The sequence below is a fragment of the Hibiscus syriacus genome, unplaced genomic scaffold, assembly GCF_006381635.1.
Source record: "Hibiscus syriacus cultivar Baekdansim isolate YM2019G1 unplaced genomic scaffold, ASM638163v2 tig00116976_pilon, whole genome shotgun sequence".
Lineage (NCBI taxonomy): Eukaryota > Viridiplantae > Streptophyta > Magnoliopsida > Malvales > Malvaceae > Hibiscus > Hibiscus syriacus.
Window position 1 is genome coordinate 1,437,674 of NW_024063500.1, and position 17,037 is coordinate 1,454,710.

The 17,037-nt window shown below is 33.6% G+C and overlaps 2 protein-coding genes and 1 long non-coding RNA gene across 6 annotated transcripts; 2 read left to right on the plus strand and 1 right to left on the minus strand.

The window, feature by feature from the left end:
• Positions 1–1,572: 1,572 nt before the first annotated feature.
• On the plus strand, positions 1,573–4,338 carry LOC120192707 (probable serine/threonine-protein kinase PBL16). 3 transcript variants are annotated; one of them, XM_039195437.1, is made up of 7 exons: positions 1,573–1,702; positions 1,783–2,090; positions 2,181–2,316; positions 3,283–3,419; positions 3,508–3,631; positions 3,709–4,148; positions 4,181–4,338. In XM_039195437.1, the coding sequence occupies exons 1-6, from the start codon at positions 1,639–1,641 to the stop codon at positions 4,110–4,112; spliced, it is 1,173 nt and encodes a 390-aa protein (XP_039051368.1). In that variant the 5' UTR covers positions 1,573–1,638; the 3' UTR covers positions 4,113–4,148; positions 4,181–4,338. The 3 variants fall into 3 exon arrangements, with proteins under 3 accessions (XP_039051368.1, XP_039051369.1, XP_039051370.1); XM_039195438.1 differs by having other exon boundaries at positions 3,709–4,142; positions 4,187–4,338; XM_039195439.1 differs by having other exon boundaries at positions 3,709–4,136; positions 4,187–4,338.
• Positions 2,885–16,093, minus strand: LOC120192709. Its single transcript, XR_005522797.1, has 3 exons — positions 15,966–16,093; positions 14,100–14,109; positions 2,885–2,896 (listed from the first exon to the last, which is right to left on the minus strand). It is a non-coding gene; the product is annotated as an uncharacterized LOC120192709 (long non-coding RNA).
• On the plus strand, positions 15,518–16,888 carry LOC120192708. Of its 2 annotated transcripts, none has more exons than XM_039195441.1 (5): positions 15,518–15,663; positions 15,697–15,930; positions 16,072–16,342; positions 16,433–16,510; positions 16,591–16,888. In XM_039195441.1, the coding sequence occupies exons 2-5, from the start codon at positions 15,701–15,703 to the stop codon at positions 16,645–16,647; spliced, it is 636 nt and encodes a 211-aa protein (XP_039051372.1). In that variant the 5' UTR covers positions 15,518–15,663; positions 15,697–15,700; the 3' UTR covers positions 16,648–16,888. The 2 variants fall into 2 exon arrangements, with proteins under 2 accessions (XP_039051372.1, XP_039051371.1); XM_039195440.1 differs by having other exon boundaries at positions 15,525–15,663; positions 16,054–16,342.
• Positions 16,889–17,037: the final 149 nt, after the last annotated feature.

The window sequence follows — 17,037 nt, forward strand, 5'->3', positions numbered from 1 at the left end:
AAGAATATTTTACAAATTTAGCAAAATTTTAAATATTTTCTATAAAATTATTCTTGCATTAAATTACACAATACAATTATATCTACCAATTACCACTTGACACTTTTTGATGCGTTTTTTATCCTTTCAAAATCATATACGTATAGTATATTCTAGGAAAACTTTGAGGGTAAGTAATTTAAAATATAAATAATTTTATAAAATATTACGGATCATCATCATCATCCATCCCACCGACCCAAATGACTGTTCACACCATCCATCACATCCTATAAATACCCCACTCTCAACTATTTTCACCACACCAAATCCTCTCAAATTCTCTCAAAAACCAAATCTCATTCAAATTTTATTTATAAGGTATATTTTATTATATTTAATATTTTGTTAGTATTTTATTTAATTTTTGTATTATTTAATTTTTGTATTATTTTATTTAAATATTTATTTTTTTACAGTTATAAAATGGAAAGCGGTCCGCTTCGTTATATTTAATATTTTGTTAGTATTTTATTTAATTATTGTATTATTTAATTTTTTATTATTTTATTTAAATATTTTATTTTTTTACAGTTATAAAATGGAAAGCGGTCTGCTTCGTTATATTTAATATTTTGTTAGTATTTTATTTAATTATTGTATTATTTAATTTTTTATTATTTTATTTAAATATTTTTTTACAGTTATAAAATGGAAAGCGGTCTGCTTCGTTTGGATGAAAATATATATAAGTTAACGGAAACAATGATGTTGAATATCTGTACTGAAGCGACGACATTCTCCTAGTTGAGATGATTGCTGTGAATGTTTACGGGTTGAGAGTATATTTATAGCCGAGAAAAAGTTTAAAAGTCGAGAAATACATATATAATTATTCAAGGCACGACCCATGCACCGTGCTTATCTGGTGCGTGTGTCAAAGGGTGTTAGATCGGGAATATTATCTCGAAAGGTGTCTGAAACGTAAATATTTAAGGAAAATATGATTTTTTAGTAAAATATCCAAAAATGCACAGTAAAAAGGAAAAAATTAACTAAAATGTCGAGTAATCTATGAAAATTTTAGTCTGCCGATATATCCTGGGGTCTTTAGGTGATTATTGTAAAAAATACATTAAATAAAAAAATAATATTAAAAATACGTTAATTTGAGAATTAAACACTCCGTGTAACACTAAAGGATACTTTTGCCGTTTATATTAGATAATGGTGTGATGTTTCCACTATTGACAAGTAGTTGAGCGTGGGAACATGAAGAAAAGGGGCACTAGAATGAGTGATAATGTGTAAAAGAGCAACCGACGAACGATCGAGAGTGCCAATGGCCACGGAGAATGATTGGAGGGATCATCATCTTTATCAAAAAATGCGCACTAACTCACAAAAATCTCATCACCCTTTTTGAAAATCTTTGAGCTAAATTCAATCCAATACCCATAACCAACCGGACAACACTCTTCTACTCTCCCTTTTTTTCATCTTCGTGGTCCCATCTCCACCATTTCCATGGCCAAGCAGGCAAGCACTAGCCCCCACCATACTACTTCTCTCACTCTCTCTCCGTTTTCATGATAGGAGAGTCTTTTTCTTCTTCATCGGGTTTTTAGTTTTGTTCTTTGAGGCTACTTTTTTTTCGTGATGGGGAATTGCTTGTGTAAATGGGAGCCTTCCATTTACAAAGTTTCATCAAATCCCAAATCAGGTTTGAAATATGAATTCAGGTGTAGTCATATACTCTGTTTTCTTGTTTTTCTTTTTTGAAAACGTATGTTGGTTTTTCAGATTCATCGAAAGAGCAAGCGAAAGTAAAGAGGGAAGACAGTAAGCTGCCGTCGAATCCGGAAGAAGTAGAAGACCTCCGCGGAGGCGATTCGGCGACGAATCCATTGGTAGCATTCACATTCGAAGAGTTGAAGCTCATCACCGCGAATTTCAGGCAAGACCGGCTATTGGGTGGAGGGGGTTTCGGGAACGTTTATAAAGGCTTCATTACGGAGGACTTGAGGGAAGGTCTTCAGATTCAGTCTCTTGCAGTTGCTGTAAAAGTTCACGATGGTGATAATAGTTATCAAGGTCACCGGGAATGGCTGGTAATTTTCCTTTTTTCTCTTTTTGAGCTTATTTTCCGGGAAAATGGTATCCGATGAGTAAAAGTGCTAGTTTGTTTTGTCGAGGGTTAGGCGGAGGTGATATTTCTGGGGCAGCTTTCGCATCCGAATTTGGTGAAATTAATTGGATACTGCTGTGAAGATGATCATCGAGTGCTTATATACGAGTATATGGCTCGTGGTAGCGTCGAAAATAACCTATTTTCAAGTAAGTTTCTTCTTCCATTATCTGTTATTCGTATCAAAACAATCGCTCTATATTCCGCCTCATATAGTTCGGATACCAACAAATCCAATATTCGCAAAATCTAAATACTCACTAGTTCGAATAAACGGATACCTTTTACCCACATTTTTTAATCAAATTAACATATCAACGAGTCAAGTACCAAAGATGTAATATTTTTGAACACCCTAACCACCTAGTACCTACTCTTTAAACATTTTGCTTTTCTTTCACGTAAAGACTCCATTAATATTAATGAAGTTTATTCCTACTACCACATAGTACCTACTCTTTTTAGAATCCACTAGTTTCTTTTTCTAAAGGAAATTTTCTTTACTAGAACTTAATGAGTGGGACTACTTTAAATGTTTTATGTGTTTATAGTTTTATATATTATAATAAATTTGATAATAATATATCATTATAAAATTTTAATATTATATTCATTTTTAATAGTGTATCATCATATGTTTCATTAACAATATTTAAAATTATGTGTTATTGAGTCAATAATCTTTAGAGCAAATAGTTAAAAACTCTCGTTTGACATTTTTCTTCTTCCCTAAGTTGTGGATTCAACACCTATTATGAACAAATTCTCCTTTTCCCTAAATAGAAATTGTTCAAAAAAAAAATTATGCATCATTGATGGATCAAATATTCACCAATAATATTATATTATATTATATATACGTCATATGTTGTTAATTATATGATTGTGTCTCGTCTAAAAATTCTACATATGCATGTCATTATGTCCTCTCATGACATGTGCATTTATAATTATTATTTACGTTAGATTTTGTTAAATACACGACAATATTATTTTAGACATTTTGAACGAAAACTAAAAATGGATCCTATAAACAATATTCGCACTATCTCGTAAGATATCGTTATTCTTATTTCAAAGGGTGTAGTAATTGGAAAAAGAATCCATTGTGTCAGGAGTATTACTTCCTCTTCCGTGGTCAACTAGAATGAAAATTGCATTGGGTGCTGCCAAAGGACTGGCCTTCCTGCATGAAGCAGACAAGCCCGTGATCTTCCGCGATTTCAAGACTTCTAATATTCTACTTGACCTGGTTCATCACTTGTACCTATTCCCCTTTAATCACATCATTTTGCTTAAATTTATGGATTCCTTTACTGGTTTTGTTTCCAATCAAATAGGATTACAATGCCAAGCTCTCTGATTTTGGCTTAGCCAAAGATGGACCCGAGGGAGACAAATCTCACGTTTCCACTCGAATAATGGGTACATATGGTTATGCAGCTCCCGAGTACATCATGACCGGTATCTTCTTCGATTCTCTGTTGACTGAATCATAGGTACAGTGGTGAAGGACTTGTTTATATTTCGTTTTTATGCAGGACATTTGAGTCCTCGTAGCGATGTGTACAGCTTCGGCATTGTCCTTCTCGAACTTCTCACCGGAAGAAAATCACTCGACAAATCACGGCCGGCTCGCGAACAAAACCTCACTGATTGGGCGCTTCCTCTTCTCAAAGAGAAGAAATTGGACAACATAGTAGACCCCAGATTACAAGGAGATTTCCCCATCAAAGCCTTCCACAAAGCCGCCATGCTAGCTTATCACTGCCTCAACCGCAACCCGAAAGCGAGGCCTCTCATGCGAGACATAGTCGATTCCTTGGACCCTCTTCAGCTTTCTCCCCACCCACTTCCAACGGAAATAACTGTAATCACCGTCTCCACCGAGGTAAAGGATCAGTTGAATGTCAAGACAGTTGCAGGATTTGGTGCTCCTCTATAATAACCTTCTTGTTCCAACATACACATACACATACACATACACACACACATACACATACACATACATATATGTATATGCATATGCATATGTATATGTATATATGTATGTATATGGAGGCAGGTGGTTATTCATTTGTTGCTGACATGGATGAATGTAGTGAGCATATTGTTTGTGGGAAGCCATCTGATGGATACAATAAACTATAATTCTTTTTGATGGTTCTAAATTTCTAATTTGTTGAGTAGTAAACTGAATCAACGATCGAGGAATGTTTAACTTTAGCTCAAGAGTTGGATTTCTTGACACGAGTACTAAATACTGTTTCTAAAGATATTTCATAAAATATTTTTAACGTTGAATATACAATTATTTTCGCAAGACTCATCAGGTATAATTGCTGAAAATTATAGAACCCCTTTAATTTAAAAGATTATTTTTAAATTTTTTATTGACATTTCACCTAAAAAATTATTCATAATTTTTAAATCTCTTTTCATTTTATTCACGCGTCATAAAAATAAAAAAACTTCAAAAATAACTTTTACAAACCCATGTACGATAATCTTACATCTCACAAACCTTAATGATAATAATATTAACACCTTCATTTATTAAAATAAATAAATTCTGAATTTTATTTTCGTGACTAAAGTTTGTAAGACTGAGAGATTATAGATTATCGAAAATAATTAATCTAACAGGGAGAACCTTTCACTTGTTAATTATTTATATCAATTATCTTAATGTATTAAATCATTTCAGCGGACTATCTAAACTACATTAAAACATCTATAAATTAATAATGTTGGGGTCACGTGATTTTATTAATTTAAAGAGATATTAATTAATCGATAAATTAATAATTTAAAGAGACTTTTTTATTCAACAAACCTCTATTATTATTCATGAATAGAATATATACATTGTATTAACTAATTGAATGATGTTCATGTACAATGGATGTCAATCACCTGTTGGGTTATTCAGGTGAAAATTATACATGTTCAGAGGTTCAAAGTTTAGAAGAAATTGTAGCTAGTGTTATCAAAAAATCATATTGAAGATGAAACTGAATATGATACAATGTCTTTGCAACCAATTACGAGGAAGGAAAGTTAGAGATGAAACACAACTATATTTAAATTTTAAGAAGTAAACAACAATAAAATCATTTTTTACTAAGTTGTCCTAGTTATATTTGTAATTTTATAAAATTATTAATTTATAATATTGAAGGGACCATAAGTTTATATATGTAACACCCCTAACCCGTATCCGACCCGAATATGAGTCCGAGGTGTCACATTGACTTTTCAAACTTTGTCACTTAAAGAAAAATAGGGAAATTTTAAACTTTCATTAAAACAAAATACGTTAATTTACATAAAAGAGATCAAGAAATACAAAATCGATCAGAGCATTCGTAATTAACAACTTATTACATGCTAACACTCTATACACAACCCAAAATACCTACTTTGCCAATTACTTCTGATCTGATCTTTTAGTAGTGATGCTATTCTTGCCACTTCTAGTACTGCTCTTCTTGTTTCTTGGTACCTACGTGTAAATCACTTACACGCTAAGTCATAGACTTAGTGAGGCAATAAGTAAACATGTAGCTATAGATTCATGAATATGCATTCTTACAATTTGATCATGACATTTCAATATGCATATATATATTTCACTATAACCGATATAATCATGTCATGTACATATGAAACTTATCTTCTTGTATCACTTTCACCTTAATTTATCTTTCAATTGCCCATGTACATTATTGAGACCAGAGGTATTTGAGTACATTGAGGTTGTGCACTAATACTGTCACCACAGCTCAATAAATTCCCTCGTGGGGCACTGAACATTTGTTCAATATTTGTCCCGAAGGACCACTGGATACGTCCCGAAGGACTAATATACCCTCGACTCTTGGCATGTCAACTATACCTATAGCTCTCGTATCATATAACATGGGCTTTAATATGAATACATTTCTCATTTCATATCTCTTTCATCACTTTTCATATAAACCCATAATCTTTTCCATTATTTCATATACCTGGATTATATTCTCTGGCAATGATATTCGTTCCTTCAATGTCATATGAACATATAATGAATTATGCATGCAATCACTATTACAATAATATATGTATGCATATACATGGGTATGGAATCATTAATTCAACTATCAGAGATAGACTTATCACAAGTCTTGTCTCTATACACTTTAACTATAAAATGCACTCACCTTAGCCTTGCTTTGATTCGATTCTAATCCTTCGATTGTTCTGGAATAAGATTACGCTCTAAATCTACATAGTAATATATTGATACTTATCAGCATACGAATTGATATATTCCAAACTATTAATCCTTAGGCTAAAAGAAAGCTATTTCCATCTCTTACTACTGAAGGTATGCATCGATGCACTACATCATGTATCGATGTATCCCTTGACGGGTGCATCGATGCACTACCCATGCATCGGTGCATAAATCCTATTCAATGTTTGTATTTTAAGCAGGTGCATGCACTAATGGCATTCGATGTTCATTTATTTTAAATGAGTGCATCGATACACTCCATGTGCATCGATTCACTTTCAACAAATTCTGGGATTTTCTCTTGATGCATCGGTACACGTTGAATGTGCACCGATGCACTCTGCCCAAAATTCATTTCTTGAACCCGAAAACTTATCTATTTCAGCTTAAATCTTTCATGTTTCATCCCCTTTTATATTCTTAACTCCATTACACATACTTAAACCAATCTATACTCATTTATTTAATCTTAAACCTCATAATCCTATCCTCCTTGTGAAATCCAAGAATTATACCAACTTTGCAACATGATTTAATTCCACTTTTAACCCTTAATATATCTTAACTAGATTGATGACAAGTCAAATTTAACTTCCAATTCTAGATATGAACTCTATTCCAAGATTTCATTCAAGAACCTCTAATCTTTAATATCTTCTAACTCCATCATCCTTTGATTTTAAGATAACCTAAGATTTCCTTAAGCTTAGTTATCATCTAATAATCAAAAACCAATCTTAAATTTAACAAGAAACTCAATAATCAGAAAACTCACCTTTGTTTTGCTTTACACGTACAATGAAGAAAGAAGAAGAAAAGAACTCTGAAAGCCTTTGTGTTCTCCCCTCTTCAACCCACGTGGATACATATATAACCCTTTTTTTCTTATTTCCTTGTAAATGACCTCTTTGCCCTTCTATTCATTCTTCCTTTCAATTCAATTCTATACAATAATTTACAAATAAATCTTTATATTATTCAATCATTCTATTTTAGATCACCAAATTATGAGACTTTACAATTTAGTCACTAACCCGATATTGAGGATGTTATAAATCTCCCCCTTAAGAAAATTCATCCTCGAATTTTCATTACAAAAAGAGATAGGGGTATTTAATCCTCATGTCCTCTTCAGGCTCTCATGTTGCGTCCTCTACTTTTTGATTCCTCCACAAGACTTTAACCAATGGAATAGTCTTGTTTCTTAGTTGTTTAACCTCATGAGCTAGTATTTGAATAGGTTCCTCTTCATAAGTCAAATTTGGTTGAACCTCGATCTCTTCAGTATTCACGATATGGGATAGATCAGATCTATACTTCTGAAGCATTGAGACATGAAAGACATTGTGTATCTTTTCCATTTTAGATGGCAAAGCTAGCTGATATGCTACTGGTCCTACTCTCTTAATAATCTCATAGGGTCCAATGAACCGAGAACTCAGTTTTCCTTTACGTCCAAATCTCAAAACCTTCTTCCAAGGAGAAACTTTGAGAAACACTTTGTCTCCAACTTGATATTTTATTTCCTTTCTCTTTAAATATGCATACGATTTCTGTCTATCAGCTGTTGTTTTGATGTTACTCTGAATCACTTGAACTTTTTCTTCCATTTCTTAAATCAACTCGAGACCAATAATTTCTTTATCAATAAGCTCAAACCAATTCAAGGGCGTACGATATCTTCTTCCATAAAGAGCTTCATAGGGAGTCATTTTGATGCTTGACTGATAACTATTGTTATATGAAAATTTAGCAAGTGGCAAATACCTTTCCCACGATCCTTTGAATTCGATTACACAAGCTCTAAGCATATCATCCAGAATTTGGATAGTTCGTTCGGATTTTCCATCGGTCTAAGGATGAAATGATGTACTAAAGTTCAACCGAGTTCCCAACGCTCTATGTAATGATTTCCAAAATCGCGATGTGAATCTAGGATCCCGATCAGAAATTATGGAAACAGGTATACCATGTAAATATATAATTTCTCTATCATATAGTTCGGTATATTTATCCATGGAGAAATCAGTTCGTACCGGGATAAAATGGGCTAACTTAGTTAATCTATCTACAATCACCCAGATTGAATCCCTTTTGTTCGGAGTTAAAGGTAACCCTGTCACAAAATCCATTGTTACATTCTCTCATTTCTACTGAGGAATTGATACTGATTGTAATAGTCCAGACGGAACCTGATGCTCAGCTTTGACTTGTTAACAAGTCATACACTTTGATACAAATTCCGCAATCTCTTTCTTCATTCCAGGCCACCAATTTCGACTCTTGAGATCCATATACATTTTGTTTCCTCCTGGATGCAGCGTTAATGGACTACAGTGAGCTTCCGTTAATGGACTACAGTGAGCTTCCGTTAATAGATCAGTCTTTAATTCATTATCATCTGGAATCACTAGCCTCCCTTGATAATATAGGTTCCCATCCATTTTTATCTCATAATTTGTACACTCTTCATTCCTTATTTGATGTAGCTTCTTTGAACACTTTTCATCTCTAGCCTACAATACTCTAATTCGATCTAGCCATGATGGTTTGAGAGCCAATTCCACACATATGTCAATGTCTCCTCTTAACGATAGTCTAGCATCTAAAGCTCATAAGGCTGCAAACGTCTTTCGACTTAAGGCATCTGCTAACACATTCGCTTTCCCTGGATGAAAATCGATCACTACGTCATAATCCTTGAGAAATTCCACCCACATTCTCTGTCTTAAATTCAACTCTTTCTGAGTCATCAAGTACTTTAAACTCTTATGATCTGTATACAAGTAGCACTTTTCACCATACAAATAGTGACGCCAGATCTTAAGAGCAAACACTACTGCCGCCATCTCCAGATCGTGTGTAGGATAATTCTTTTCGTGTGGTTTTAGTTGCCTCGAAGCATAGACCACTACTTTGCCTTCTTGCATTAACACGCATCCCAAACCGTTATGAGACGCATCACTGTACACTATAAAGTTCTTGCTAGACTCGGGTTGAATCAACACTGGAGCTTCTGTCAAAATCTTCTTTAACCTTTCAAAACTCCCTTGACATTCGTGGGTCCATGAAAATTTTATCTCCTTTCTCAACAACTTAGTTAGGGGTAATGCTATTATGGAAAAGTTTTTAACGAACCTTCGATAGTAACCAGCTAATCCCAGAAAACTTCTAACTTTCGATATATTCTTTGGAACTTCCCACTCCAGAATAGCTTTAATCTTTTGAGGATCCACTTGAACTCATTCTGTAGAAATTACATGTCCAAGGAATGTCACTTCACTCAACCAGAATTCACATTTAGACAATTTAGCATAAAGTTTCTCATCTCGTAAAAACTGCAAGACAATTTTCAAATGCGAACTATGCTCTTCCTCTGACTTTGAATATATTAGAATATCATTAATGAAAACCACCATGAACTGATCTAAATAGGGTTGGAATATTCTCTTCATTAAATCCATGAAAGCAGCTGGTGCATCGTAACTCCAAACGACATCACGATAAACTCATAATGACCATACCTCATTCTAAACGTCGTCTTTGGAACATCTTTCTTTTGAATCTTCAATTGGTGATAACCCCAACGTAAATCAACTTTCGAGAATACTGAAACACCCTTTAATTGATCAAATAAGTCGTCGATTCGAGGAAGTGGATATTTATTCTTGATAGTCACTTTATTGAGTTGCATGTAGTCAATGCAGAGACGCATTGAACCATCTTTCTTATTAACAAACAAAACTGGAGCTCCCCATGGTGAGACACTCGGTCTGATAAAACCTTTATCCAATAATTCTTGTAATTGAATCTTTAATTCTTGCAACTCTTTTGGAGCCATTCTGTATGGTGCCATTGCAATAGGTGAAGTTCCCGACATTATTTCAATCTAGAATTTCACTTCTCTATCTGGAGGCAAACCCGGTAACTCTGCAGGAAAAACGTCAGAAAACTCTCTGACTATAGGAATTTTGTCAATCCCTTTCTTCTTGGTTCTAACATCCAATACATTAGCAATAAACTATTGACATCCCTGTAACATTAACTTCTTCGCCGACATTACTGAAATTACATTTGCCAATGGATTCCATCATTCACTAAATACCAGTCAACGTTACTCTTTTCATTCTACATTCAACATTAGCATAATAACGATATAACCAGTCCATTCCCAGTATCACATCGAATTCGTCAAAAGGTAATTCCATCAGATTAGTAGGAAATTCAATTCCCTGAATCCGTATGAGACATCCTCGACTCACCATATTTACATGAGCACTGTGCCTTAATGGATTCGTCACTATCACCTCATTGCTAGTAGTTTCTAACGGAATGTTCAATTCTCTCACTAACTTACTAGTAATGTATGAATATGTAGACCCCGTATCAATCAATACCATAACATATTTATCAAATAATAGAAAGGTACCTATTACAAATCTCTGGGTCATCCCGATCCTCATTGGTCTTGAGATTATACACTCGAGCTGTGGAGTGTATCTCTTGTTGAGCAGAGTACTCTGACTGATTTCTTCCTCTGCCTCTACCACTTCCCCTTTGACCTGCAGAAATAGACCTCTCTAGTTGTGCAGAATCATCGGCTACCATGGGAAAATCCCGAACAAAATATCCGGTCTCCCCACATCTAAAACAAGTTCCATAAATTATCCTACATATCCCTGAATTATTCTTTCCACAATGTGTGTGCATTGTCTGACTTGACTCTGATTAGCTCTCCCAGCTCCAGATCCCACTGACTGAGTTTGCATACCTCTCATTGGATTCGATCCTCTAGCGGAGGATACCACTGACTCTGATCTCCCTTGGGGTCGAGAACCAGTATCTTTGCCCCTTTTTGATGGTGCATAACTTGAAGAAGCACCCGTTCTTTTAACCGTCTGAGCTCTTAAGTGTTCAAATCTCTCATTCTGAGCTCTTTTCAAAGCTTTGGTATGATTGACTACCTCTTAAAATGAGGATAGATTCAATACAATCAGCATTTCCTTCAACCGAGGATGTAGCCCCTATACGAACCATTCACAAGCATCATTCTCTGTAGGAACAAGCTCGGCAGCAAAACGACTCAACTTATTGAATTCACACTCGTACTCATATATAGTGTGATTTCATTGCTTTAAATTCATGAACTCTTGTTTCATCTGTCGAACAAATTGATCTCCGATGTACTTATGCTTGAATTCTTCTGAAAAACAATGACCAAGTTACTGGATTACTAGACATCCTCAATGTAACATTGGTCCACCAAATCCTTGCTTGCCCTCTTAACAAGGAAATTACTCCATCTAGCTTCTCAGCATCGGAACAATGAAGTCCCTCAAGCATGACTTTCACGTCATTAAGCCAAAGGTCCGCTGACCTTCCTTAGCTTCCTCTCTAAACTCGGGAGATCCTAAACCCTTCAACTCTTTCGCAACATTCATTTTCGGAGTTGAAATAGTATGAGGTTGGAAACGCGTCAATACCACGTCTAACATTCTAAAGAATGCATCTTGACCATTCACAGGAACTCCAGAGGGTGTATTCTCTTCACTCTGCCTGGCCAGGGCAGGTGAATTGCTACTTACAGCGGGTCTATCATCTCCCGCTTCATTTCTAGAACTACCATGTCCGGACATCTATTAAGACACAATAATATCATTCTATTAGCAAAACAACATACTTACTATTCTATCAGATCAGAAGTTTTCACTATTTTGTTGGCATGTATACATTATAAGACACTCTAGACTTCAGTTTATACCGAGAATTACTAAACCGTAGCTCTGATACCATTAAATATAACACCTCTAACCCGTATCCGACCCAAATATGAGTCCAATGTGTCACATTGACTTTTCAAACTTTGTCACTTAAAGAAAAACAGGGAAATTTTAAACTTTCATTAAAACAAAATACGTTAATTTACATAAAAGAGATCATGAAATACAAAATCGATTAGATCATTCGTAATTAATAACTTATTACATGCCAATACTCTATACACAACACAAAATACCTACTTTTCCAATTACTTCTGATCTGATCTTTTAGTAATGATGATATTCTTGCCACTTCTAGTACTGCTCTTCTTGTTTCCTGGTACCTACGTATAAATCACTTACACGCTAAGTCATAGACTTAGTGAGGCAATAAGTAAACATGTAGCTATAGATTCATGAATATGCATTCTTACCATTTGATCATGACATTTCAATATGCATGTATATATTTCACTATAACCGATATAATCATGTCATGTACATATGAAACTTATCTTCTTGTATCACTTTCACCTTAATTTATCTTTCAATTGCCCATGTACATTATTGAGAACATAGGTATTTGAGTACATTGAGGTTGTGCACTAATGTTGTCACCACAGCTCAATAAATTCCCTCATGGGGCACTGAACATTTGTTCAGTATTTGTCCCGAATGACTAATGGATACGTCCTGAATGACTAATATACCCTCGACTCTTGGCATGCCAACTATATCTATAGCTCTCGTATCATATAACATGGGCTTTAATATGAATATATTTCTCATTTCATATCTCTTTCATCACTTTTCATATAAACCCATAATCTTTTCCATTATTTCACATACCTGGATTATATTCTCTGGCAATGATATTCGTTCCTTCAATGTCATATGAATATATAATGAATTATGCATGCAATCACTATTACAATAGTATATGTATGCATATACATGGGTATGGAATCATTAATTCAACTATCAGAGATAGGCTTATTAAAAGTCTTGTCTCTATACACTTTAACTATAAAATGCACTCACCTTAGCCTTTCTTTGATTCAATTCTAATCATTCGATTGTTTTGGAATAAGATTACGCTCTAAATCTACATAGTAATACATTGATACTTATCAGCATGCGAATTGATATATTCCAAACTATTAATCCTTAGGCTAAAAGAAAGCTATTTCCATCTCTTACTGAAGGTATGCATCGATGCACTACATCATGTATCGATGCATCCCTTGACGGGTGCTTCGATGCACTACACATGCATCGGTGCATAAATCCTATTCGATGTTTGTATTTTAAGCAGGTGTATCGATGCACTAATGTCATTCGATGTTCATTTATTTTAAATGAGTGCGTCGATACACTCCATGTGCATCGATGCACCTTCAACAAATTCTGGGATTTTCTCTTGATGCATCGGTACACGTTGAATGTGCACCGATGCACTCTGCCCAGAATTCATTTCTTGAACCCAAAAACTTATCCATTTCAGCTTAAATCTTTCATGTTTCATCCTCTTTTATATTCTTAACTCCAGTACACATACTTAAACCAATCTATACTCATTTATTTCATCTTAAACATCATAATCCTATCCTCCTTGTGAAATCCAAGAATTATACCAACTTTGCAACATGATTTAATTCCACTTCTAACCCTTAATATGTCTTAACTAGATTGATGACAAATCAAATTTAACATTCAATTCTAGATATGAACTCTATTTCAAGATTTCATTCAAGAACCTCTAATCTTTAATCTCTTCTAACTCCATCATCCTTTGATTTTAAGACAACCTAAGCTTACCTTAAGCTTAGTTATCATCTAATAATCAAAAACCAATTTTAAATTTAACAAGAAACTCAATAATCAGAAAACTCACCTTTGTTTTGCTTTACACGTACAAGGAAGAAAGAAGAAGAAAAGAACTCTAGAAGCCTTTGTGTTCTCCCCTCTTCAACCCACGTGTATACATATATAACCCTTCTTTTCTTATTTTATTGTAAATAACCTCTTTGCCCTTCTATTCCTTCTTCCTTTCAATTCAATTCCATATAATAATTTACAAATAAATCTTTATACTATTCAATCATTCTATTTTAAATCACCAAATTATGAGACTTTACAATTTAGTCACTAACCCGGTATTGAGAATGTTACAATATAAGGGTATTCCGAAAAATTATTATGTTATTAATTTATCGAAATTATTAATTTATACCTTGGGTCCAAATCGGGACCGAGAAAAAATATTATTTTAAAGAGGTTATTAATTTATCGAGTATTAATTTATATAGATTATACTGTATTTTACAAAAACAAAATCGTTTGAGACAATTTATTTACAAATATTTTAAGGCTAATTTCTGAATGACATATAACATCGTAAAAATTACTACAAAAATTCATATAAGAATAGACATACAATCGAGGTTAAAATAGACATTTAAAGTACTTTTTTCTCAAAATAGGTAACTAAAGTATTTAATATTTATCATCTAAATTTTAAAATGTCGACTCGTTTTATTAATTAAAAAATATATTAAGTACTTAGATGAAAAACTATTTATAATTCACTCAACATTTATTTAAAGATTAAATCGGATCATATATCAATATATTGCGATAGTCATGACACTTTAATATTAAGTATGTACAAGATATTAATTTCTTTTGATAAATTTATATTTTAATCGTTTAACAATGAGTAAATTAAAATCTTTTACACATTTAATAATAAAATGATTTAATTGTTTTAAATGATAAATAAAACAACTCTCTCTCTCGATTTTCTTTTTTTATAAGTTGAGTATATAGTGAACGTTATATACCGATGTATATAAATAAAAAATAAGATAAAATTTACAAATAATTATTAAATTATGATAAAATAATATTTTAATATAATATAATCATTTTAAAAATTATCCTATAAAATTAATAATATATATATCGATGTGTAACATCTATTCTAAAATTTGCTCATCTTCCACTTCTAAGCAATATGTAGTTTACTCGATAAACCATCCTCAACCACATAAATAAGTTAATACAAGGATTTTTTTTAGAAAATATCATTATATTAACCTATATGTTTATATTTTTTTACGAACTTAACGATCCTAATGCAGATATTATATACATAAGTTTATGTAACAAAATGTTAACTTTATGTTTTGACCACCTTAAACTGTAATTCCCTTATTAGCAATAACCAATAATAGAAAAAAATCAAAAGGAAAATAATAATAATTAAAAAAAAGGTTAAAATAGGGCGTAGAAAGAAGAGAGAAACGGGTGTGTTTGGTGAGAAGAAAACATAAAAGCGCCGTATTAGATAAGAGTATTGGACTTGAAAGTTTTGAAGAGCGAGAGATAGTTGCTGCACACAATCACAAATCTCGTGCGTTAAACGTTACGAATGCTTTTGCTGAAGCCATTGTTAAGTTGTATATTCGTTGGCAGATCTTGAGGAAGAGGGAAATGGAAATGCAAGGAGGGGAAATGGAGAAAGATTTCGTGTTGCAATGGGGAAACAGAAAGAGGCTAAGATGTTTCAACAAACTCAAAAAACAGCATCAGCGCCACTTTATCAAAACCAGCAGCGGCGTCGGTGCTGGCGGTGGAGGCGGCAGCAGCTTGACAACGCCACAGTCCTCTCCTTTGGCCAACAAGAAAATGGGCTCCTCGCCTGTTGTCAATCGTCACAAAATGTAAGATAAAAAAGGGGGGAAAACAATTTCTTCACTTTTTTATTTTGTTTATTGATTACCTATAACTACTAAATGAGTTTTGAGTGTAACCATAGATCTGGGATTTGGGGTTTTTTTGGCCAGGAATTCGGATTTGGGAACGAATAAGCCAAGATCGGCATTGACATCACCGGAGAAGGAAGATAGGTACTATGCAACAAGGGGATCGGGTTCCTTGATGTTGGATGATAATAACAATAACACAAAGGGTTTGATGGATCAACAAGTTAAGGAAGATAAGAAGATTGTGTGGCCAAGATTGTTCACCACATTATCTAACAAAGAAAAAGAGCAAGATTTCATGGCTATGAAGGGATGTAAGCTTCCTCAAAGGCCTAAGAAAAGAGCTAAGTTGATCCAAAGAAGCATTCTCGTGAGTTCAAATCTACCCTTTAAATTCCTTTTTGCGGAGATTTAGATCTTCATTTTCGTTTACTCGTTTATGGGGTTTGGTCTTGTGTAGTTGGTGAGTCCAGGGACATGGCTATCAGACCTCTGCCAAGAGAGGTATCAAGTGAGGGAGAAGAAGACTTCAAAGAAGGTATAAATTATTTAGTTTTGGCATTTTGAACAAATCATTTCTGGGTTTTGATGGATGAATTGCTTTTTGTTATAATGCAGAAACCAAGAGGATTGAAGGCCATGGGAGGTATGGAAAGTGATTCTGAAAGAGATTGACTGATAAATTTACAGAAGAATGAATGAATCAAACTCTGTTGCTTTTTGGGCATGAAGAGAGATTATAGCTTTTATTTTTCATCTTTTTTTGTAATATTTTTCTTTCTTTTCTTATATGGTGCCATTGTAGAAAAGAGAAAAGGGGAGAAATAGGGTTTGTTGTTTGTACTTGTTCTTTGTAGGTGGCAAAAATTATGATCAAATTTGGAACTAATTAATTACTCCATTGCAGTTTTTATACAAACCCAAAGGCACAGATTCTATTACTCATGATACTGTCACAGTGATCAATCTATAACTATTTTAAAATTTTATGATTATTTTGTAAAAAGTAATAAAAACGATAAATTTTAACATAACAATTCAGTAACTTATGGTCTACTTTTATCT